The sequence below is a fragment of the Diadema antillarum genome, unplaced genomic scaffold (genome assembly GCF_040938485.1).
Source record: "Diadema antillarum isolate AM-2024a unplaced genomic scaffold, OU_Dant_1.0 seq00001215_RagTag, whole genome shotgun sequence".
NCBI lineage: Eukaryota > Metazoa > Echinodermata > Echinoidea > Diadematoida > Diadematidae > Diadema > Diadema antillarum.
In genome coordinates, this window is record NW_027272007.1 from 508,686 (window position 1) to 534,930 (window position 26,245).

The 26,245-nt window shown below is 37.3% G+C and overlaps 1 protein-coding gene across 1 annotated transcript in view; it reads left to right on the forward strand.

The window, feature by feature from the left end:
- LOC139744863 (uncharacterized) overlaps positions 1-26,245 on the forward strand; it is a 32,485-nt gene that overhangs the window by 623 nt on the left and 5,617 nt on the right. The window contains exons 2-4 of the mRNA XM_071655275.1: positions 262-1,502; positions 9,400-9,720; positions 19,952-20,086. Coding sequence (XP_071511376.1) covers positions 287-1,502; positions 9,400-9,720; positions 19,952-20,086 — 1,672 coding nt within the window. The 5' untranslated portion in view covers positions 262-286. The remainder of the gene's footprint in view (positions 1-261; positions 1,503-9,399; positions 9,721-19,951; positions 20,087-26,245) is intronic.

Sequence of the window (26,245 nt, forward strand, 5' to 3'; positions counted from 1 at the left end):
AATGTTTTCAGGATGGAAATAGAATTAATGTATGAATAAGAATCATGTAGGCTGCATTGTACACTGCTGACTTTATACTTTCTGTTGCGTGGAGCTCATGTATTTAAAATGAAAGAGACTTCGCATTTGTGGTCATTCATCATTCATGGAGCATACTGCACAACAAATACTGGACATTATCATATTCCTCTCACTCCTTGCTGAAACAAAACTGAATGTTTTTAGTATTCTTGGCTGTTTTGTTTGTTTTTTTCTCTCTAGGAAAGACTGTCCCTGTAGTGTGTCAATGATGGCCACATCAACATCTGTACCCAATAGCATGGGTGTAGGTCCACGGCAGCGTCGGACCAAACGAAGAGCCCAGGTTCCCCAAACCCAGGGACCTTGGCGGGACTCTTCCTGGGTCCAGAGCTTCTCCTCCCAGGGACCAAGTCCTCTTGGCAATCCTCAGGAGCTCAACCCCGCATTCGCCCTCCGAAAGATAGTCTTGCTCCTTGAGAAGGAGAAATTCATTGATGTCTCCCAGCTCATCAACCAGCTGAACAATGTCACCATTAAGTCCATCATGCATGAGATCCCCATGGAGATGTTCATAGACAACATCCCTCAATCGCTGGTAGCGTTGGAGAGTCTGTACTCGAAACTCTTTATTCTGGATCCCGAGAACTTCCCGGTGGACAAGCTGGCTTTGGAGGCCACAGTGTTCCAGATTGTCCGCCATCTTGCCCTGCTTGACTCCATGCTTGACTTCGGTACAGATATTTCGAATGCAGAGGTCATGAACTCTATCACAAATGTCCTTCGTATCGTACTCTTCGTCAAGCCAGACATTGTGTCTGTGGTCCACGCACGCAAGAAAATGATGGACAACGCCCTCCTTGGAATCGGAGAACACAGTCTAGTGAAGGTGGCAGGGTCTCTTATGAATCTCCATGATGGCCTCAAAATTGAGTTTGAAAAGACAATGGCTTCCTACAAAATTGCTGTCCAGCAGCTTGAACAACTGAGTCTTTCCAACCCCAAGCCGATTACACTCAAGTCGTTTGCGAATCGCTCCCTCCCCTCAGCCAATCATCAAGTCCTCATGACGTACACCGAAACGGAGATACAGGAACGGCTCTTCAAGAACAAGACGGTCCTGAATGCGGTGGAGTCGAACATGACTAATCAACTCCCGCACCTGATCCAAAACCTCAAGGAGCGCATCGAGAATGACAAGAATGCGCTGCTGGCATTTGGAAGGTTGCGGCGTGAGATCAAGGGCATTTCAGCGGATGCCAAGGTGGCCCCTGCAATCACGCAGTACTCCAAGAGTCTGAAGGCTGTCCTGGACGTATTCGCCCATATCCTGAATGAAGAGTTCCCAGAGAAGAAGGGCAAAGGGCTCAATGTCCCTGACCATGAAGACCAGGTCTTGAAGCTTGAAGAGGTTGAAGGAAGACCAGTAGAAAATGATGAGACCCAGGAGAGTATTGGAAATGCATCCTCAAATCTTCAAAATGGTAAGAACACTTTTCCCTCCCACTTTCCAATTTTCTTTACAGTGTTTGTTCTTGCATGGATGAAATTGAAGAGGGGAATTTACCCCAGGATACAATGGGTTCAGTTGATATGAAAGAAGAATAAATCAGTGAAGTCTGAGGAAAATTGGACAGTCTGTTCAAATGGTATGAATTTTTGATGTTTTGGTTAAAACCATGTGCTGCATCCTGAATAAGAAGTTACAACATTGGGCCGAATGCATAAAACAAGCAATTGCTTGTAAGCAATTGTTTAAGCAAAAGCACAAGCTCGTCTAGCAAAAGGTGTAGCTCAAGCAATTGCTTAAATCCATATGCATAACCTTTTGCTTGTGCCAATACCTTTTGCTTGTCCCTCACAAGCAATTGCTTGCGTTTTCAACAAAAGGAACGTCACGCCTGTGCGAACACAAGAACAAAGGTGAGTGTGACAGCATGTCTTTGAAAGGGCATGTGTGTGCAAAACATTTCCTGACATAGCAATAGAGCTATGTAATGGCACTCATAAATGTGCGCACACACACACATACTGGCTGATTCCCATCACTGCTTATAGAGATAGCCCGGATCTACCAGATCTCACGTGGAGAGAGGTCTCCTTGCTCTCCACCGAAGTCAGACATTTACCTGTTTTTCATCGCATTTTGCGTGCTGGCCACTGGACTTTCCCGTTGTTGAAATGAAAAAAGTTTCTAACACTGCTAAAAAGTAATTTCTTGTAGATTTATACCACTCCTGCACAAGTGTGGTCTTTCTTGTATGAATGTGAAAATGATACTTAAAGGGGAACGTCCAAGTTAAGCAAAAGCTTACGTTCATTTTGCAGAGCTTGGAAAATCGTAAGCAATTGCTAGCAAGAACAAGCAAAAGGTATGTTTTATGCATACGTTTTTAAGCAAACACTTAGTCTCTAAGTAATTGCTTGTGAGCATTCAGCCCATCATCACAATAAGAGACTCTATATTCAAAGAAAATCTAAAAGAGAATTTAATTTTTCATATAACTCTAAGTTAAAGTAGGAGTACCTGAATTGCATACTTTTCAAAAGGCAAGAATCTGAGAAACAAGTTTACTTTCCATAAAATATGAAATTTACCCCTTTGTATTCCCTTATTTTCTTCATATCATCCCAAAACTATGACTTTACTATACATGCCTAGTCTCCTTATCCGGTGAAAACGGTAGATTTAACCAACCAAGGATTGTTTAATTATAAAGGAACAAGATTTTGAAGATTTCAGTAATTGAAAGTTTTTGTCCAATGTGATGAACAAAGTCTCCAATGCATAAGTTGTTTTACATTGTGAGGGTGTTAGCAGACTGATTTTTTGATAGAAGAGGTAGTGGCAGAGAGAAAACTTGTCATTGATATGTGCTTGATATATATGCAGTATATTTAAAGCATCATTTCAAGAAATATTGTTATAGCAGAATTAAAAAAAAAATAATGAAAAATAGGAAAGAAATTTACAGATTGCTTTCATTCTCACCCTTACAGCTAAAATTTGAAAATTTGAATTACCTTGATTGTATGTGTGATCAAATAAGCATCCAGAGAGAGAGAGAGAGAGAGAGAGAACAAAAACGAAAACATGTATACAGTGCAGTAGGCTTGCTAAAGAGCTCATTTGCAACCTCGAAAAAGTTGTCCATACAACGTGTGTACATTAATGATTATGATTTTAGTCTTTTAAGTAATCAGTAATTGAGTGAAAGAAACTACTTGTAAATAATATCATTATTCCAGATAAATAAAAGCATGATAGCAGTAGGCTGTAGTACAACTTGTGATACAGCTTGTCTCACATTTTTGCTGACATAGTACCTCAGATAAGTCCAAATAATTTACAGCATTAACTGCCAGACTGTGGATTTCAGATATCTGTAAAACAAAATTTCTTCCTCTCAACTGGAAAGAAAGATACATGTGCATTTAAACATGTCACAAATGTTTTAATGCAGTAGTACAAATAGATGTACCAAATGCATGAAACAGAACACTCATGCCTGTACACCAGCTAGGACCAGGAAGGTGGAACTTCCCTGCAACACCAACCATGGATTGTGCTTGCCAGTAAAAGAGTTCAGTATTCTGCACCCCTTTCTTTGCTGCTACTGTACCTCATTTGTCATTGCCCTCAAGCTTCTTAGCATTGCCTGGGTCCCCATTCATGCCATGGTAGTTGGTTTGCTCAGCTTTTTGTTAACCAGGTTTATCTTGGTGTACTTAAAGCTTAAGACTGTATTGTCTCTGCCAGGAATGGGATTGGAATATTTCTGAGTATTTTGTCATCAGCAACAATGCAGCAACAAAGAGAGAAGGGAAAAAAGATGAGACTGACTGTCATCTTATATCCTTTCCTGTGTGTAAAAAGTTTTGTGTTACGTACAGGGGAGTGAGGTGGTCACACATGCCACTGAAGTGATATACAATTTTACAGCATTTCTCTTACAAGTGTGATATTCCTTTAAAGCTTGTGAACATGGATTTCTTTTTTGATTGAAAATAAAGTATGCTTAGATATTTGTGTTGTCATTGTTGTTTGATGTGACAAATTCTGATGGGCTACTACTCATTTTGTAGTAAAGGCTGTAGACTACATTAATCTTTCCTGGTATCATCTCAAAGTTGTCTTTTGGTTGGGATTGTGAAGTCAAAGAATTTCCCCTTGTCAAGATTTTATTATCTTGATCAGAGTCTCAGAATGGATAGATACAGTACTGTCTCTTTCATTTTCCCATCCCATTTGCACTGTCAAAACAAACAGGCACTTCAGTAGAAATTTGTTTCTTCATTTCCTTTTAACACTTGTTTGGTGTGATAATAATTTACTCTCACATTTTCCTTTATATTGCACCCCTTAAAAAATGTTTAGATGATATTGCCAGTTGAACACCAGTAGGGTACAAACCCCAATGACTGTGTATTGGCTAATCGCCATTCTGTTTCACACATCATGATATCCTGTTTGACATAATCTTGTGAGTGCAGTACATATGTAGCTGCATGGGGCAAAATGGTTTCTTATCGCAATGTTATTTAATAGTGGCGTTGATTGCACTGGAGCTATTATGCTCGATAAGTTCACAAGGACAAGTGCGTCAAGTCAACACACCCCAAGCCACTGTAGAACATTGCATGTGTGCATGATCTCCTATCTCACAGAACTTTGCACTTCAGAAATGACAATCTTATCATTCACTCGAAGGTGCACTACCAACTTCAATTGCAGACATTTGATCTATGATACCAATTTTTGTTTGGGCAGTGGCCTGGTAATCCTTGTAGAATTTATACATAGTAATGTGGACATGTTTGTAATTTGACAAATCTCATGATTTGCCCAGAAGGTGTGCTTGGGATTGTTCAGAATCAGTTACGTGATGTGTATCAGTGTACATACACTACAAGAATCCACCTGTACGGATCAAATATGGCATAGCAGGTACAGACAGAGTAATAACAATGCCACATTCATTGGGACAGTCCCGAGAAGTTTAGGTATCATGCTAGAATTGAATGCTCTACTTCCTGTACTGCAGTATCGCTGAATAAAAGCCTTTTCATCTTGATCCCATGAATGTGGCATTTAAAACACCATGTGAGCAATGAATGGACAGTGTATTTTGACAAATTCTGTTTCAGAATTTGGTTTCAATTCATATTCGATTGTGCAAGAGTGCACTTTAATATCATCAGTTAAATCTCTTTGAGACCATTATCATGATATCTATCCAACAAAAATGAAATCATGAGCATACTTTGTTTGCTTGGTCATTGACGAGAGGCTCTGTAGTTATAAACTGTAATCAAGTTGATAGTGAATTCAGAGCCCTGACTCTTACTGCGAATAGCGAGATATTGCATCTACAGTGTGTAGATGATATTCATTAATCGTCAATTGACTGACACATCCCTTCAGTTACAGCACTTGTACAAGTCATCATACTTTCACCGAGGTTAGATGTGAACATGAATGAATTTGTATGCAGGTGTATAACATAATTAGTAATAACTACCTGGTATAAAGTGTTTTGGAAAAGCTAAGTGTAATTATGCAAACTTCCTGGCCACATTGTAACTGTTTCTCCTGTCTAATATTCTGAAACAGAGAGAGGGAGAGAGCAAGCTTGTTGATGTTCCAACACAATTGAACAAATTCAAACACAAAGCCAAGCAGAGAGAAATAGAGGCCAGCCAATGAAATAATCAATAGGCTCTTTGTCCAGACCCCTTTGTGGAGCATTGATTAGTCTCACAAGAGAGATCAGAAGAGGGGTATGAGGAGGGGGTGAAAGTGGATCCATGTAATACCAGACAAAAGTGCCCCAGAGATACACAACATGTGCCGTTTTAAAGTGTGGATGTCATGACAGTTTGCCATAGCATGTAGAGAAGGCAATAGCTTCATTTTTCCAGTACAGAAGAAGAAAACATTTGTGCGAACTCCAGTTTGCTAGCTGTACAACATTTGATTCGTGATCTATCGCATATATTGCTGTACTGGCTCAAGCTTTTCAGTCCTATTGGCAAAAGAAATGTTGAGGTCAGTCAAAGCATGGACCTACATCATAGGTCCGTGATAGGCTAGATACCTTCCAGTGCAAAGAGATGCGCTCCACATTGGTACATGGCATTGATGGTAATGGCTCTTTAAATTGTAAAACACTGATAAACTTTGCAGCAATGGCCCTAATTGTAGCTTGTAAACTTTTCAGGGATAACTGTTTTGAGGGATCGTAAAGTTTTGGTTGACATACCTTTGTACAGTACAATATGTACGTAGCCATTACATCTGTGTTACTTGTGTATGGAAGACCTATTTACAGTAATTTCAGGACTACTGGTTAATGAGCTGCAATAGACCAAGTCAATAACTGAATAATTTGAGATACATGCATGCATATTCACGTATCATAATGATATTATATGGTTGGCAAACTTTTAATTTGTTTGATTACCAATGAATCAGCTGAATCATCATTTAATGTCCATGCTTTGTTATTCATACTGCGATTATCATATCTAATCTTTAATCTTATTCTTCCAGAAGTTATCATGCACGATGCCAGTCCATTGATCCCTGGTTTAGGGAAAAGGTGCAAGAGAATGTATGATAGACTGCAGTGTGGTTGTTAACTTGCAATATGGAGAATTTCATTAAACTGAAAATTGTAGGACTTACATGTATCACTTACAATTTGTAAATTGCTTAAAATGGAAATGATGTTGAAGTATTTCACTGCTCTCTTCATACAGAATATGTAAGTCATGTTTTCTTTCTATTAGAGGGAAGTATAAAAGCTGTCGTTTGTCAATATGCCATGATCAGCTAAACCAACGCATGCTCCAAATAGTTTCTGATGCTACGGTTCAAGTCTCTTTTTCAACCATACTTTACAGGTCCATGTAAAGAATGCATTACTCAATGAAAGCTTAACAAAGCATGCCAGATTTATTGTGCATAGGACTAGGAGAATTTTCAGGGCTCAGAGTTTTTTTCCCACGCTCTTCGTGCAATACCTACTCCGACAGAGACTGTAGACTTTTTTTTTTGATGGAGGTAAGAATGTACACTTGTATAGGTTACACTCTGCTAGGCAACTCCGAGTAGGATCAGATGAAAATTGTGCCCCAGCTTAACTTAAGATACATTGACTAAACACTATAGTGCTAAAATGGAGTTTGTAAGAAGGGGATATGGACTGTGTTTACTGAGGCAATTCATCTCAGGCTCGTGAGTGTGTGAGTCAGAGGTATTTTGAATAAGGAAGTGAAAGTTTTATCAATGCACCTTGTTCAAGAGCATGGTTTAAGCAACCTGATAAAAAGAAAATGCAGACATCCCCCTTGTGCAAGCAGTCATATGAAAGACGCAATCCCAAGAAATCTGAGCAAGAACTACTTTTAAAAGAGGAAACTATTCTAGGATTACTATCTTCACAATTGAAAGTATGCTTGAATACTGTATACACCAAATATTTCGCGAGGTTTTTATTTTCGTGAATTTCACGAGTCAGGTGCTATTCACAAAATTAAAAACATACGAAAATATTGACTCTGAACCTGATATGAATGTGATGTACGCATACACATTTCTCCGTTCAATACAGTACTCCATGATCTCGAATTTAACCACTCGCGAAATTGTCGGGAAGTCTCGATTCGTGAAAATTTAGACTCTCGAAATATGGCATATATGCAGTCTACACATAATGTTTCCCTTCTACAGAAAATAATTTGTTGTCAAGATATTATGCTCCTGTTCTTGCAATATAATTATGTGTACATTGTACATTGTACATGTACCTAAAATGTTTCAAAAACATATGTGTAAATAAGAAAAGGATATCAGAGTTTGTATATGCAAATTGCAATGAAAATTTTATTAACTTATTTTATTTAAGTTAACAAGTTTTGGTATGAATATTTTGTGTGCGAATAGTGGGTCTTTTTGCATTGTTATCTACATCTTGCCTATATGCTTTAATAGAAAAGACAATTCTTTTAATATCAGTTATAGTCCCCACAAAATACGGTAGATCTTGGTGAAGGCCTTGGGAGATCACTCTTTGGAACTCTTGGTGTCAAATCATAATGTTGATTTATTGTCACAGGAATTCAATTTGATGTTAATGGTGGTCCATTATGTCATCTTCTCTGTGGAAGGTTTCTCATACCAGTAGTTAATGGACCATGTCGTTTTCCTGGTAGAAGGAAGAACTTTATTGTTTAGATTTGTTTAGTTGATAAACAATGTGTGCCCTCTTGATCTCTTACAGGACAGTGTTTGAGTTAAATGGTCAAGCTCTTGAATGCTGTATTAGAGTATCTTGCCATTTAACAATTCTTCACATCCAGAGTGGGTTTTTTCTGGAACACTATCTGTACAATATTTGTCTCCCAACCCCGACCCAACCCCTTCCTTTTCCCTAAAGAGCTTGTGTCAATTTGCAGTCATGACGGATTTAAAAGTTTGCTTTCGGAACCTTGAGAACTCCACCAGACTAAATGCCACAGGTTGCTCTGGGCAAACTGTACAACCTCAAACATGCATGTCAGAAGGTGGATTCACATAAGAATTATCATGGCAATACCATGGTAATTTGTTGGCACCTTTTTTATGAGCAAAATACTAGACCACAGTAATCAAAGTTTCTGTGTGTATTTCGTGCAAAGTTTGAATTGCCCCTGAAATACCAAGATATTTCAATGTGTATTTGCATTTACATTACTACCATGGTATTCACCATCAATGTAAATGCACCTGTTGACGTTGTAAGTGATCAGATTGCCACTAGAGATGTCATACAGCCATAGTTACATTTAAACATGGATGTGCACATGGAGTTTCTTTCTCCTCATCTCATTGCAAGTATATCTTGCAGAGCATATGATAAGTCTACATTCTACACGAACATGAAGATCATATCTGTTCCTTAAGTTTATTTCCAGAACTTATGCAACCTTTAGTTCATGCTTTTGCTTTCATATCTTTGGTTTGTTTTTGTTTGTTTGTTTGTTTGCTTGTTTGTTTGTTTGTTGTTGTTTTTTTGTTATGGTTTTTGGATGATTTTTGGTTTGGGAAATTATTTTGAAATGACAGATTTTTTTTTCTTTTTCGTTTTAATGTCTGTGTGCAATATGTGTGGTACCGTAGTGAATTTATGCTCCCACCTCACAAGATTGCTTGGCAATTTTCTGTGGCATTGCAATGGTCTACATGTATAACTATGGGACACAAGATAAGAAGCGGAAGATGCCTTGGGGATCAGTTGTCTTTCCAGAATACATTGTAGATTTAGCAAACAATACTAACACTTTGAATGAGTGAAGCAAATTTGAAATAATGTTTGAAAATTTTCCTTTCTGGCCTAGGTTCACCGTATGAAGATGTCCCGCCGCCACCATCTTACCCGCCTCCCCCAATACCGCAGTCAGAGAGCGACCCCTCCTCTCCCCCTCAAGAGTCGGAGAAGGGTGTAGCCAAGTCCCCGCCATCACCCAAGGAGATGAGGAGGCGTGGGCGGTCGAGGGACCGCAGCAGGAGGAAGAGGGTGGGCACTTCCAAGGGTAGGCCTGTCTCCATGGACCGCACCCTGATGACGATCTCCCGGCCGGAGCGTGAGAGCGTGGAGGACAACCGCGACTTCCAGATGATGATGAGACGCATCAACTCTGTATCAGCATCCTCTCCAGGTAGGTATCTATGGCTTTATTCTCTGAGCATCCTTTCCGGTTTTTGCTTTGTGATGAGGTTTAACTGCCTTCGTCAGCAGGCCTACAGATATGCAAAACATTTTCTCATTGAGTCGCAGACCAATTCTCAAACCTTTGTGTTTTAATGTGTTTACTTCATTTTTAGTGGAAAAATGAGGAAAGAAAATGGGATTCCATCGCCAAGACCTCCGGATAGCCAGCCCGGTACTTTATTTTTAGCGTAAATATACTTCTGACTTGTGTTTTGGCGCGTTGAGTTTTTTTTTTTTTTAGTCCAACTGATTGACAAATTGCCCAACATAGATTTAAATAAGCACTGATTAATCAGTGTTTTAATAGTACCCATGCAATAGCATCCAATAGTATACACTGTAGTTCTGTGACTGTAGGGGGCTTTGAAGAAAAGTAGTGTCAAGTGATGGTGATGCCTGATGAGACAAGACAGTATACAACTACTGGTAAATTAGAATGTAGTCACAGCACACTATTGATCTTTAAGCCCCCGTTCCACTATGCCGTTCTCGCTACGATTTGACAATTTTCTCAGGTCGGGAAGGATCGGGTAAAACCTGAGCCGATCTGGACACAGTACGATGTTAGAACGCTCTAAGTACGCTGCAGTTACGACTACCAAGTGCTTGCTACGCTCTTACTACGATGATCGGGAATTAGACATTGCGATCTCTGCCGCTGCCGGTACGCTTTAGAACGATGTAGCTACGCTGTTAGTGCGATGTTGCCGATGTTATCCGATCAATGCACGCTGTATCTACGCTCTGAACGATCTATACGATCTTATCACGCTGTTACCCCGTTCAGAGAGCTGAAAAGTGCCCGATGTGCCCCGATGTACCCCGATTCGACTGTGGATCAGCAGTCAGTCAACTTATTAGCATGCAGAACCGAAGAAATATACTGTGGACCTCGAAGATTCATTCTTCTTTTTTTACTTTTGATTTTCAAAGTTGTTGTTGCTTCGTTATTCTCACTACTCTTTCTTCATCAGCGAGCAAGTGCTTCTGTGCTTCCAGTGCCCTGGTTATGACCCACCATTTCCCTCTCCTCTCCCCTCCTCCCCCCCCCCCCCCCCCCTTGTCCACCTCGGACTTACTACCTTCTTCACTACTATATCTTTCTATCCTCTCATCAATTTTTTCCTTACAAGAGAGCCGCCATGTGTTTGTTAATGTGCGTCCGTATGTGTACATGTATGTGTGTATTACTCTGTCTGTCTTTTTTTTTTGCTACCGCTTAGGGAAAATTGTTGTTGTTGTTTTTTGCAATTATTTATTTTTCTCTATGAGGGGACTGCATTCTAATACTATAACAAGCTCTGCTTTTTAGCAGGCCTCTCCATTTCCAGCAATATTTTGTATGCATTTACCACAGTGACGTAACTGTTAGTTGTATCTCTGTTGATAATTTGCCTGTATCTCTTTTACAATGTTATTCTGTTCATCGCATTGTGGTACTGATTTCATGACGTCTGTGTATATGAGCTATTCTTTGTATTTTTTATTATTTGTTTGTTGGAAGTGAAATAAATCAACTTGAACTTGAACTTGAAGAGCCTCCTCAACTCACGATTCTTTTGCAGCAATGCATTGTATAAACAAAGACGTGCTGATTTTTCAAAGGATTTTTTCTTGATGTCCTTGCTTTTATAGTCCGTCTTCCTCCAGTTGTAGATGATTTCATATTCTTCAAAATTCTGCTATGTCCTCTTCCTCCTCTTTCAGCATCACGTGCAGTCTCTCTTTCTTCGCCTTTTGGGTAGCTGCTTCGCTGCTTTCTTCTCTTCTTTTTCTTCATCTCTTCTTCTTCTTCGAAAATTACAGCTAAAATTACTTCCCGTTCTTATGCCGATGTTACTACGCTCAGAAAGACCTTGTTACGCTCATCCCGCTGCGTTTACGCCGTCATTACGCTCTCCTCGCTGCGTTTACGCTGTCACTACGCTCTCCCCGCTTGCCGTACGATTAAAAATATGTCAATTTTGATCGGGGAGATCGGGAAGAAATTTTGAACCGGTTCAAAATTTCTTCCCGATCTGAAAAACTGCCCGCTCCAACCCCGACCTCCACACGCTGCTGCTACGATGCTTCCGATCCCCGGACGCTTTTGCCGCTCTCTCCCGATCTGCTAGATCGGGACAGATCGGGGTCCAAATCGTGATAGTGGAACGGGGGCTTAAGCAAAAGAGAGTGGGAACCCTCAGTCACAAAGAGGACTCCCTCTTTTTTAAGACTCAGACATGCTGTAGGAAGTTCTTCTTTTCTGTGGAAAAAAGCACAAGGGGTAATATTCAGTCATTCTGCGCTCTTATATCCCTTTCTGAAGAGACTCCTCGGTAGCACCTGGGTGATTGTCATGCTAATTCTTGATGGAAGCTGAGTCAAATGCAGTGTATTGTCAATTTGTAAATCCACCATCAGTTTAAAACTGTCTGCTCTCTGTTGCTTAGCACTCAAGATATTGTTGAAGGATTAGTGAGTGCATGAGATTTACATTTAAGTTGTAGAGGGGGCCTTACAATTTACTGTGGATTGTGGCAGTTGGATTCAAGGTAGTCTAGTGTATTGCATGTGACTGTTCCATATACGGTACCGGTAATTCAGCTTGTATAGCAAGTTTGGTTACTGCTTTGTTTTTGAAGATTTATTTTGCCATAAATAAGAGTGAATCCTTGCTGAACATAGTGATTGCTTATTCTGGGATCCTTTCTCTTTTTTTTTTTCTTCTTCTACTTGAGTTCAGCCCTCCCGCTAGATTTATTGTGTGATAATGTATTTGAGAATTAGAATCAATTGACCCTGACCAGGAAGTCCAGTTGAAGTGTTGATGGATGCATTAACAGTGCCACGGCTGGAGTGTGTAAACACTACATGTATTCATTTTTTTCTTACAAATGTTCCTGTTTGAACAAGCATTTTATGTTCAAGTCCACCACTCATCACTTAGTTTTTAAGTGATGTATGAATCACATTTATTTGACAGGTGGGATACAATTTTGATAAAAGGATTTTTTTTAGGGCTCCATATTTCATTCAATCTTCCAAATGCATCATCATGGTCACATGTGTAAAGGGGAAGTCAAATTCAGGTGGTGAGCTATCTTTTGTTGGGAGTTGACAAAAACGAAACTTCACAGCAGGATTTTGCCTTGGCTTAGGATCCAAACACAGAGGCTCAAAAAATAATTTCATTACTGTGAGATCAGATTATTTGAGATTAGATGTGTCCCACAAACATTTCTGATCACAAAGACACTGTTGGGGTATTTCTTTTGACCATCCCAAAGCCAGATTTTTTTTTTTTGTTTCCACAGGAAAGAGGCTCTGACAAAAAAAAAAAAAAAAAAAAGATGAAGAAGAAAAGTTTACTTGTTGGTACAGTTTTCTCTTCTAGCTCTTGTTAATTTTTTTTGCTAAATTTGCTAAATGATAAACTTTACATGGTTCACTAATCATATGAGAGCTTTCAACTGAAATGATATCACCCTTTGTAAACATTATAGAGCTGTTTACACTGACAGTGAAAAATCATGAGGAAATAAATATTGTGACATGTTCGTAAAAGTTGTAAGGCAATTGTGTCAGAGCCACCCACAATATCAGCGGACAGATCACACATTGTACTGCAACTTCTCCTTTAACTTTACTTGAAGTTTTCTGTGAAAATTAGCAAGGAGAGCACTCACAAATCTCATGATTTTGTTATGTGACTGACACAATTATTCTTTAAAGACTTCCTTTTTGCTTTTATTGGAACCAATGGACTTTTCATTGCAATTTGATGTAAAGTTCAGACACAGTGATTCTTTTATTTGTCATATTACTAACTGGTGAGATTCAGCCTGATTATGCAACTTTTTTTTTTTTTTAGTCATGATCATGAGTTGATACCAGTTATTTATTTTGAAATGTCTACAACTTCAGCTTACATCACATTCCCTTTGTCAACTAAACAATTAATGCAAATGTATAAACTTCCAAGTTGAGATTTCCTGGGGATTTTTCTGTGTTTCCCAGTTTAGTTTGATATGTTTTGCCAAGTTTTGCAATACAAAAAGTCTACTGGGAAAAAACCCATAAAACATACTGTGATCTCCTATTTTTAGCTTTTGAATGAGATATGTAAATAACATAAAAGCATGTATGGGTAATTGTCCCTGATACATGATAAGCATGCTGGGACTTAACCAAATACTAGTAGCTGAATCATGTGTGTTAGAAACATTTTGTTTTTAGCAAATAAGATGTCATTCCCCTCCCCACCCCCATCCCCTAAAAAAAAAAAAAAAAAAAGCAGATAAAATAAACCCAAACAAACAAACATTCTTCTGGTGACGGATTTTGATCACAAAGAAGTCACATTTTGTCCTTCAAGAGAGCATGATCTTTTGTTTACTCTTTTTCCTCATGGGTCCCGGAACTATTCACAGATCATTTGTCGTCCTAATTGAAGGCAATTAGCTGTGACTTTTAATACACCCACAGTCTACAGGTCCTATTAAAGGGGAAGGCTAGTAACTGATCAGTGGGAATCAGTGGAAATGCTGGGAGATGATTGTTCCAATCCTTATGGGATTCATTCAAGAGTTCATTGTATATCTATTGTTGTGTGAAAATGATTTGCTTCAGAATGGTCTCATATTCAAGTAATGTGCAGTTTAATGCTTCCAGGTTAGCGTCCCTGGTCAGTGACGGAGCATTAATCTGCACATTTCTTGAATATGAGACCGTTCTGAAGCAAATCATTTTCACACAACAATAGATATACAATGAACTCTTGAATGAATCCCATAAGGATTGGAACAATCATCTCCCAGCATTTCCACTGATGCCCACTGATCAGTTACTAGCCTTCCCCTTTAAAATGGCTCATTCAAATGCTATTGTCACCAAGCAGTGCAGTGGCACTCATCATTAGCTTGCATCAGCAGATAGGGATAGCAAAAGGGGATCTCGCCTAGTAGTATGTACAATTATTTTGAGCATTGTTTTGTATGTGCTGACCCTGAGTTGGTCATTTTGATCACTCATGTTTGCCCAAGCACAGAGAAGAAGAGATGTGGCCCTGCACCTCAAAATAAACAAAAAGTCGCCAGACATGAATTTTTAGTTAAGACCATATTCTAAAAGAGTAGACTTTAAGCTTTAAAATGATGTATAACTCAAATCAAATGGACTCTAGTAACCTATCTAGATATTGGAAAGAAAGCACAAACTCAGGAAAAGTGTGAACTGAGAAAAGAGGCTCTGAAGTACAGTGTCTATTCAAGCGTTTAATCTTTACCAAACCGTGCTGGCTGTGCGATGAACAGGACAAAAAACAGGAAGTAAAACACCAGAGTAACAGCAATGAAGGGACTATCAGATTAAACTGAAATTAAGCATGCCTCATTAACACATTCTGTCCATAATTAATGCCAACTTTCAAAGCAGTAGCACTATCTTTTCAAAAGTTATTAGAGTTGAAAGTGAAGAGTGTGGACAAGGTTTTTCAGAAATGAAAAAGGGATTCTAAAGACACACCTAATCACACTATTCTACCAAAAATGTTCGAGACAAACTGCTGCAAAAAAAAAAAAAAACTTTCCTGCCCGTTTTATGATACCAAATTTTAGCATAATGTAAAAGAAGACCCGCTCTTTCAGAAAATATGAAAAAGTCAATTTCGGCTAGGTTGACCCATTTCACTTATTTTCAGTCCTCGCGCAAAATCAGTGTGTGCGACTTTTTGTTCGTTTTGAGGTGCACGGTCACATATGATAGATAAATGGATGCAAACAGCTTGAGAGAGAGAGAGAGAGAGAGAGAGAGAGAGAGAGAGGAGATATCTTTGATTTGTTTAGGTATGTTTCTTCTGACCCATTTGGACAATGTCAGATTTTTTTTTTCATGCTGCAAATTAAAATCTTCTCATGAAATTATAAAATGCCTTTGTATCTGTGTCACTGAGTGTGGGGAAGATGGCCATGTATCAAGAGAAACTGTCTAGACTTTGTTCTTCATGGTTGATGATCCATTATTAAAATGTAGTTACCACTCATTTCCAGGAATCTTATGAATCTGCTGGAAGATCTGCAAATTATAGAGTTTTTCAGAAACTAACAGAAATCAGACCAGGCTTCTTTTATTTGTTTTATATTCATGAAAATCTACTTTAGTCTGATAATCCCAACAGTGTTTTGTTTTTTCCTGATTTCTTTTTCTTGTAGATATACAGAGTTTACAAACATTGGAATGATTTTTTGCTTACAAGATGTGAAATGAAAACTAAATTCTGCATTTTTTTTTTTGTCGCTTAACCTAAGCTTAGCATACTGTGTGGCTTATTGTGAAGTTTATGAGTCATTAAGGAAATATACTTTCTTGTTTATCAATCACATGAGACTATCTGATTTTTGTATAATGATGTCATTTCTTGCCACTTTTTAGTCTCCCCACAGCAAAAGGAATATTTCTCTCGGTATTACGAATGTAAGTTGAAGAATCGCAGTGTCTGTCACTGTAAAGTTGACACCTTGTGTGATTCTAGCATGCAAGCCATACATCATTATTGCAGATCCATACTGTCATTGTTTTCATTAATCATCCCTGCAGACGCAACATCAAAAAAGGGTCATATACAACACAATGTACATTAGACATATTTCATCACATCCAACATTCATATTACAAAATTTTCTGTACTCTCACACTGTAGATTACATGTTCCATTTGGTCTTGTACATCAACTCATAGAAAAGCAACAAACACCAAGTGAGAGAGTACATTCTGAATTATGTGGTACCATTTTGTATTTTTGAGGTAGTATTGATGAATGGAGTCATATCAAACAAACAAAAATGGGTCCACTATCAGTAAGTTAAGGCATGTTGAATTGGAAATTGATATTTTAGGAGAGAATTGCTATTGCAAGTTATTTCAAATAAAATTCAACAAGTCATATGTAAAATCAGATACAGATTGAAAGTTTTACCTTTGAAATTCCCTTGAAATCTACTGTATGAAGCAGTGTGATATGTTTTCAAGAATTTCTATGAACATTTTTCTGATTTACACAACATTGTAATTAATGTCAATCATGTTGAAATAACAGCAAAAAAAAAGACTCAGAAACACTCATTAATGTTTATATTTCTGTTCATTTTCTATTCCTCAGTACTAAACTTGCTTGGAGGGTTTTTTTCATTGTTCTTATCTCTTTACTTGATAGAAAGCTGATTAAACAACCCCCCAACAATTCTAACATTTTAGGCAACGTCCACAAAATGATTCTTTAAAAGCTTTCAACTGTTGTCTTTGAATGAACTACATATGGCTCTGTGATCATAGAATCCTGGATATTTGTATATCACACGCCACTATTTTGATTTTTATTAGAATTTAAAGAGATATAAAGTAGGATGCAGCTTCTAAAAATGATTTGTGCGTGTGTGGGGGGGGGGGGGGGCGTTGACTTTCAAAATGGGGTCATCTTCCCCTTTGAAAGCTTTCTATATGCAGAGAGGCTAGTTTAAGGACATCGCAATGCATGGATTCATGGCCACAGGATTGTGTGTATACAGTCACAAACAAAAGAATTTGCCAGAATCGTTGTAAGCAGAGTGCAAGCACGATTTGGCAGAGAGAAGTTCAGCTTGGCAGATTGAATGAAAAATACCCTGATAATAAACAAGGTCATCCCTTTGAATGAAAGGCAAGCACAACAATAGATCAGTCAGAAAAATTTAGACAAACTCGTTCACTTTTATGAATCAACCATAAGGTCATGTCCAAGAACCTAGTAGATGTATGAATGCATTGGTTCCTGAATTGGCACAGTAATAAAAATTCAGCTGTGTATTTATGTCTGTTTGTGTGTTTTTGTTGGTAGGATTTTTTTTTTTTTTGTGAGGGGGGCAGGAGAAGAAGGTACTGCTGTTTTTTTTTTTGTCCTACTTTTTTGATAAGAGAAAATTAGATTATGATATTTGTATGAAAAAAAAAGAAGCTAATATAGTTACAGCTGATTGAATGTTTAAGCATTTACAATTAGAAATTACAGATGTGGATATGATATAAATTTGTTTAAAATAGGTAAACAAAGATGAATCTTGATATAATTGTGCTGACTATCAACTTGTTTCTAGAGATATGAAATGATATGATAAGATTGCAGTTGGCAAAATATCATTTATTGCATGCATTCATTTCCAAGCAGTCAAAATGAAGAACAATTTCCACATTGCAAGATATTCCATGTCGATGGTAAAAGTAATGTTCCAAGCATTTCAACCTTTTTTGAATACCAGAAAGTTACAGACATGAGACACAGTAGAATGACATGGGGCAAACAATGAGAAAATTGTTTGATTATGAATAATGTATTAATTAATCTAATATCTCAAGCACTAACTGTGATCTCCATATGTAGCAGTATTGTTTTCAGAGACATTGTTTCATTATTTATGTCAGAGACCAAAAAAAAAAAAAAAAAAAAAAAACCCACTGCTCACGAGTTTCTAATGACATTGATTCCTATCAATGAATTGACTGTTTTGTGAAGATATACACATCACACATTATCTAGGATAGTAGTATATATGTATGAATGGAGCAGCATCTGAAAAAGAATCTCAAATAGGCCTAAGAGATAAGTGATATGATACATGTATCAAAAATACATGTGGGGGTAAGCTACTGTTAACAAGTTGGCATTTACAAAGCGCTGTAATAGTGCATGATAATCACATGCAGTAATCATGATCTGACAGTGGAATTATTGACACATTAGTTTATTTCTGTTGGCAAAAGTGATCCCTCACTATTTTACACACATGTAATTCTAGATCTTTAGTCATAAATCTAGTCATTTTTTATCCTTCATCGAAGCCGTAAACATATTTTTTATCCATTTTAATTCAGTGAGTAACTGTGAGAGAATCATCATTCAATATTTCATTGTGGTGTACCACTGCTATCCTTGGACCTGGAGAGCCAAGCACATATATACAGAACACTCATACCACAGAGAGAGGGGCTGCTTTGATTTGGTACAAAGTCTGTAAACATCTTCGTGTATAAAGTCCGCTTTATGGCCTTCATGTCAAACAAGACATTGAATGGAATTGATATTTACCCAAGCACTTTTCATCATGGTTCAGCAATGCTGATAGTCTGCTTCAACCATTCTTTGTTTGGTTTCAAAGATGGTTTTCTCACGAACTCACAATGGACCCTGGCTGTTTATTTTTCACGAGTTGACCGCAGAGTGGTAATGGTTTGATATGAAAAATGTCATGCCATTTTGTCAACATATTCACATGATTGTGTATCTGTTTCATCGCACATGTCATTTTCCCCAGTGCAAGCAGTTTACTTGGACACTTCTTACCTATAAATATTTTCAGCACTGGCTGCATGAGTACTCAATGGGTAGTGTATGAAGTTTGTGGGGATTTCATAATTTTTAATAAAAGATGAACATTGAAAGATTATTTGTTTTATTGTGAATAAGCATTTTAACAAGCATTTTGCCAATCATACAGATCACCTTGAACTTAATAGTTTGTCACATTGTTGGACACACCCCCATAGCTTTGTCTCTAACAAGTCAAAAGTGTAGTCTTCATGTGGAGGCTTTACCTTGCTACTATTTTAAGAGTCAAACAAAAGACTTGGTATATACATTGTATGCTACAATTTTGATATTGTTCCTTGGTATTCAATACCAAGTCACTGATTTTTCTGGCATCACAGGAATTATATCATGTAATTAAGTGAAACATATCAAAATAAAATGTGTTGTTTCCCTTACATTTCATATGCTCATGTCATGACATGTGGTGTATCATCAATTATCAGTCATTTACATGTACATGACACCGCAGTATATGAACAAGTAACTGACTGATATGGAAGTATCTTGCAGAATGACAAATCAGTATCAGGTTCCATAAAGGATTAAGCACTTAATTTGTTTTCCCTCAGCAAGAGTAGTTTACTTGTTGATGAACCTGTATATTAAGACCACTTGCCTATGTAGACCACCATTTAGGTCTCCCTCCAGTGGTCTTTCTAAACAATGTTCATTGTATTTCTGTTATACAATGCTGGTGATCTGACCAGTAATATGAATTTTCAACATTCATTATTTCACTCCTACCTTCAACATTTATATCAATTACTAATGAACAACGACACAAATTGTGCCCTCACAGCTGTAGGTCGAAGAGGCCTCGAGAAGCGAGGCATCAGCCCGATGCGAAATGGGTCGCGGAGCGGGTCCCTGTCACCCTCTGCCTTCCGGCGTCATCTTCTAGGAGAGGACACGCCCGTGTCAGAATTGTCAAAGAGTGAGAAATTTGACCCCATTTCTTTGCATCTCAGCTGCTCCTGTATTTAACCTGTCCTCTTGGTAGCCATGGCTGTTCAATGCGCTCTTTGGTCCTAATTGCATACCACTCCCCTTGCCTTTCTGCAAAGCTTCTCTTTTTTTACAGTCTGATGTATTGCAGTATTCATTTGATATTATAATCCCATTTCACATCATTATGTAATTAAATGATATTAAGCTTGGGATCAGAGTATAATCGCAGTATTGCAATGATAATAGAATGCTATTACCCTTTATGTTTGACTGGATAAGGGCGGCTTCAGTGAGAGGAGTTTTAATCCATTACTTCTCCTGTATTATCAATATTCCAGTCCTAAGTTTAAAACATTAAGAAAACCAAACTTCTTGAAACTAGGAACTAGTTACTAAATGTTACGGTCTTGAGCTACTTGTTGTATGTGAACAATATGGTTGTGAGGTCTCTAATATAACTTTGTATAAGTTGCCTTTGTACCATCAACAAGTTACGTGAACTTGAGGACCAGGGAACAGTGTAATAACAGCAGTTTGTCAAAAATCATACACTCACTTATCTTACATTTCATTTTAATTGTAATGTGATGGGAAAACCTATCAATGAATGGGCATTCTGCTTTAATAATGTAATGGCCAGTATATCTTGCAGCTTGTTTAGTTTTTGTTAGATATCATTCTGACATATAGGCATTACAGGTAAATGCTTTTGATTAGACCGGGATGCTTTAACATGATGCCACATTTGTGCTTTTTGATTAACTGGAATCATTCCATGTGAGCGCCACAGCAGGCTGTTGCAAATTTTAACCATAGGCCTACTTCCCATACCTTGGTATACCAGTTTGCTAAAGTATATTCAAATCTTAAGCAAACCTTCTATCAAGAAAGATATTTTTGACAAGCAGAAAACCGTTTTGCAGCGTGCCTGACATAGCAACAGTCAGTATGTGCAACTTGAATTTCCTTCAGCTACAGACCAGTTTGCTAACATATTCAAAGTTTTTGCATGCCCTGATATAAAAAGACCAAAACAATTTTCCTGACACCCAGTTAACCTGCATAAATGAGTAACAACCATTGAATGCAAACTGGAACGGAAATATTTTTCTCTTCTTTTTTTTTTAACAGCTGTGCTGGATAGCATGTAACTAGGTCCTGAAATAGAGATAAACATTCGAATATGCTTAGTGAACAGGCATGCTGTCTTGAAATATTTCTACATGTACAATCTTACTATCTGAACTGTAGAATTCTATTTTAATTGCATGTGTCTGAGGTGCTTTTTCCAGGACAACTTGTGTTAATGCTATTCAGAGCTTGGCTTTGGGTTCTAAAGTATTTCTGTTTTAGTCTTGCTTCAAATGATCAGAATGTAGCATTTATTATGCTGCTTTTAGTATATCATCTATATTTACTCTGAAACTGTCAAACTTATGTTGCATCGCAGCATATCTAATGAGGATTTTCACTTTGTAATTTCTTTCTTCCTACATTTTCAAACTTATTAACCAAAGAGCCTGCAAGTAAGTATAAGTTCTTTTGTGTGCAGCTCATTTTTGTATTATCATGAAATTACACCATCAACATCTGTACCCAAGAACATGAGTGTGGTATGTTGTCATAATAAACTTTGTTGCTAGGACAGCTTTGGCCTTTGATGAGTTTGTAAAGTTCATAACAATGGTCAGCCTTTTCATTCTGTATCAGACAATATGCAGATAGGTTCAAAGCATTTGACTGCCATTCAATGGTGTCATAGTATTGTAGAAGATATTTTTCCTTTTTAAATCTTGTAACTGTATACAAACTTGCTTTTTTTTCATTTTTCATATACTTTTCTTTCAAGACTGGAATGTTGCAATGAAACCATTGCCTTCTCAAATAGGGTAATTCATCATCCTGTATACAAATTATATAAGTACAGTTGTATGCAGTTGCAGTAAGCAATGGACAGTGATCACCTATAGAAGCCACCTTATACATTGTATACACCTGTGCAAACAAGAAAGTGCATTTTGTAATCTATGCCCCCTCCCCACCCCTACCCTCTCCCATGCTGCAGGCAGCAGGTGCATTTTGTTCCATTCATTCATTTGGTTTCATATGCTTTTATTGTTGTTTTCAATACTGTGTACTGGGTTAATGATTACCAGGGATATAGTATCTTTTCTAGCAAAAATAAAAGAAGATTTTTGCCTTGTTAAAAGGAAGTAATATATGGAAAAGCCCTGAAAGGGTAAATTATTATTTTTGTTAAAAAGTAATTGCATTCTGTTTTTTATTTTTTGAAAGTGCCGATAGATTTGACTAGTATTAGAATTGTCAGATACAGAATGGAAAGGGTATTGATCTTTTGCAGTGAGTTTTTTTTTTTTTTTTAATTGGAGAACAGATATATGTATTAGACCTGATAAAATCCCCATTCATATACTACTTGGCTTAGTAATGATATTCATTCCTTCCACATGTTTTCGTCACAAGTATGAAATATATAAAAGATATTCATCAAAGCATTCATGATAACCTTTATCATTTGAATAACATCATCATTCCTGACCAGAGATAAGAACAAACTGGATGAATGAAACCACATCATTGTTATGATTTAAATACTAAGTTACAATGATTACAAGAGAGAGAGAGAATGACTGATATTTGATATATTGAGAACCAGTTTGATGAAAGATTTTAATTTATCCCCCCAAAACAAAACAAAATTAGGCTTTTCATGAGATGATATTTACAAAAGTACCTACAGAATCATTTGCTGAACACTGCAGCAGATGTTTCTTTGTAAACAAGGTAATTAGCCAGTTTAATGCCTTCATCAGGCATGTGGTTTATGATAGTTTGTCGCTGGTCTGAAAGCAAAAGAACAAGAAGAGAGGAGAGGTCATCCTAGTGGCTAGAAACCCTTCCACAGAGGTCGTTCCAGCCGACAATTTATCATAGACAAAGAATCAGGAGAGTGACTTGTTCAAGGAGAACAAAGAGAGAGGGGGCTTCATCCAACAATATATCTTAATCCTATTTCAAGGGTGTATTGTTGTGTATGTCCGTTCCTTCTATGATATACATGGGGAAACACAATGTAAAAGGTCTCATGCACAACTTGTAAGAAGTGAAGATTTGTACAAACCACATTCCAGGTGATAATGCTTGGACCACAATGCAGCAAAAGAATGGAACATAGTAGGCCTCCACACCTGAAATCCCAACAGAAGGTTGGACTGCATGTTTATGTGTGTATACCATGGCCTGCAATGTTTACAAAGTGAAACCCCAATGTGACTTTGTCACGATTTCATTAGTTAAGTGGTAGAAAGGTGTTAACATTGATGCATAGAGTATTATGTTATATAGTTAATGACCACCATTTTAAAAATCTCGTTGAATCTCTTGAAATAATGAACATCACCCGAATGGTGATGCCATGATGTGTATCTTTCTGTTCATCCAAGTTCCTTTCATGGTTGGTGTACATTTTCAGGCCTGTGTCCTCACAATTTCCATCAAAATTTCTTGTGTTTTTGTCATTTTGCACTGACAGCCATTTGTCATACAGTGCACTTCTATTACAAGAAAACTCATGTTACAACAAAGTAAAAGTTCAAGTCCCAAAATTATTGTCCCTATATCTTTGTATACATTATTCTTTGGCCATACTGAAATTTCAATACTGCAGAAGTGGAAATTTTCGCGGTGTTGAAATTTTTGCGCATTTCGCGCAACCCGAAACTAGCGCGAAAATAAAAGCACGCGAATACTTTTGCTTACCATATGTTCCAGTAGTGGATGTCTGGATTCCGTGGAATTAAAAACATGCGAAACTCTTCTTACCCCGCCGAGCGTGAAAAATTAGTCGCGCGAAAATATCCACTTTTACAGTTTAGCAAAAGAAAACTGCTGGTCCCGAGGACTTCGTTATGAATAACAGGAGTTGCCTGTATCAGTATTTCATGTACTCTAACGAGTAGCTAATGAGTTCAAAAGCAAGAAATGGAAGAATCCCAAGACTGACATTTTTTTGTTCATCATTTAAATAATTTATTATCCAGTTGCATTAACCCCACTTGCATTCAGATAGGCCTACCTATTTAGTCATCTGCAAAGTGTACACACATTTTAAAATTTCATGGTTGTTACATCACAGACCAAGAACTGAATCTTGGGCCACTTTCAGACACACCAAGTTTTCTTATATCCATACGTTGTATGGATATAAGAGCATTCAGACACATAAAAATGTCCTATATTCATATGTCATTTATCCATACAACAACTCTCCAGTCTGAAAGGGTATAAGTGATAATGGAGGCTTGAGTCATCACATGGACTACATTATGCCAGTTTCTATCAGTTTCTGTTTTGCCTGAGTGAGCCTACAACATGAATTGAAGGCTTTTAATATAATTCAGGTTTCACATGGTAGTTGCCCTATTTGACTTGGTATATACTATATGGGTAATTTGTTTCTGCTTAAATGACTCACAAGTCAAACTTATCATCAAATGTGAATTCACATCTGTAGCACAAAGTTTGTCTGAAACAACAACAACAACAAAAAAGAAAAATAGAGATCTTTTCAGCTTAGGTTCATGGGGGGAAAAACATTGAACACTTTATGATTTTATACCACTGTCCAATCCAGGAGTTTTTTAAATATTTGTATGTGTCATTTCATATTATTGCCACTCAAAGTCATACTTCAAACTGGTGCTTGTAAATCAGAGCTTTACATTGAGATAACAGATGAAAATGCATTTCAGCACCACTAATTTCATATCAATGACATAGCAATGCATTCCAGTAAATTTTCATCTACCATGTACCCTTCCTTTTGCCTTACTTATTTTTTTTTGCATCATTTGTATTGTATTACCTGTGAATACATTATGGCAGTTACATTTTAAGTCACCGAACTTTGTATTACCACAATTTTTGTTCCATAAATTGAATAATTCTGTGTGATTCATTGAAAGATCTGCCATGTATTTATTCCATTTGCAGTGTTATGTATCATTTCCATGACTGTTTTTCAGATTTAATAATTATCATGTAACCTCTTTTATACCCTGACATGTACCTCCATTCAGTTATTTGTTTTTGATCTTTTCCTCTTTTTTTTTCTGAACTGCTGGTTATATTATCATGACTGTCGGCATGCATGATAGAGTTTAACCATTCATGCATATTTTATACATCTTTTGCTTTCTGCAGTCACAACAAAAATGTTTTACCTGGACAATACATGTTCAATTGTTTTGATCACTCATTACAATCTTGTTCCATACCCCATTTTCCATGACATTGCAGGTAATAATGAGTATAATTGACTAAGTAATGTATTTCATATCAAACAAGATGAAAATATTTTCAGCTTACATAACCACAAGTGTGCATAATGTAACATTGGTTTCATTTCCCTCTGCAATAATACCATGAATTGCAAGCATGGTGCCAACATTTATCTCATGCTATGTGGAGCGAGACTTCCTCTTTCAGTACATTCTAACAAAGACTAATGCCTGATGTGTGTTATTATGTTATTTCATTTTTTTCTGCAACTGCTTCCCTTCCATTATTTGCCAGCATATATTGTGTTGGAGTTGTTTTATCACCATTACTGGTCGTCACAGATGATGAATTTATTCTGCTATCCATTTTGGTTTCAAAATGGACTTTTACCCAAAGAAAGCATGAGAAGAATGCAGATTTATCCTCAGATCTTGTATTTTTCTTGTCTAGCAATCAGAAATGAAAATACTTCTTTGAATTCTATGATATCTCATCTTACTTTTCACACATGGTGGTGCAAGTGGGTCATTATAGCCGTAATGATTCTCGTAGGATATCATGTCACTGTGCAATGAGACATGATATACATAATATTCAAAAGTTGTACATGGTCTTGTTTCTTCTTCAAAAGCACATAAAGCATTCAGATGCTTTGTGTGGGATTTTATCAGTGATAAACGGAAGAGATGATTCACATGTCCTGATTTTACTCCTCAACTGATTCTCTTTGCTCCAATGTGATATATACTTGCATATGAATGTATCACCAGTCTGCCTTATTTCTGACAAGACCTGATATGTAATTGTAATGAGGTATTGGCGCTGTAACTGTCACCAAAAAGAT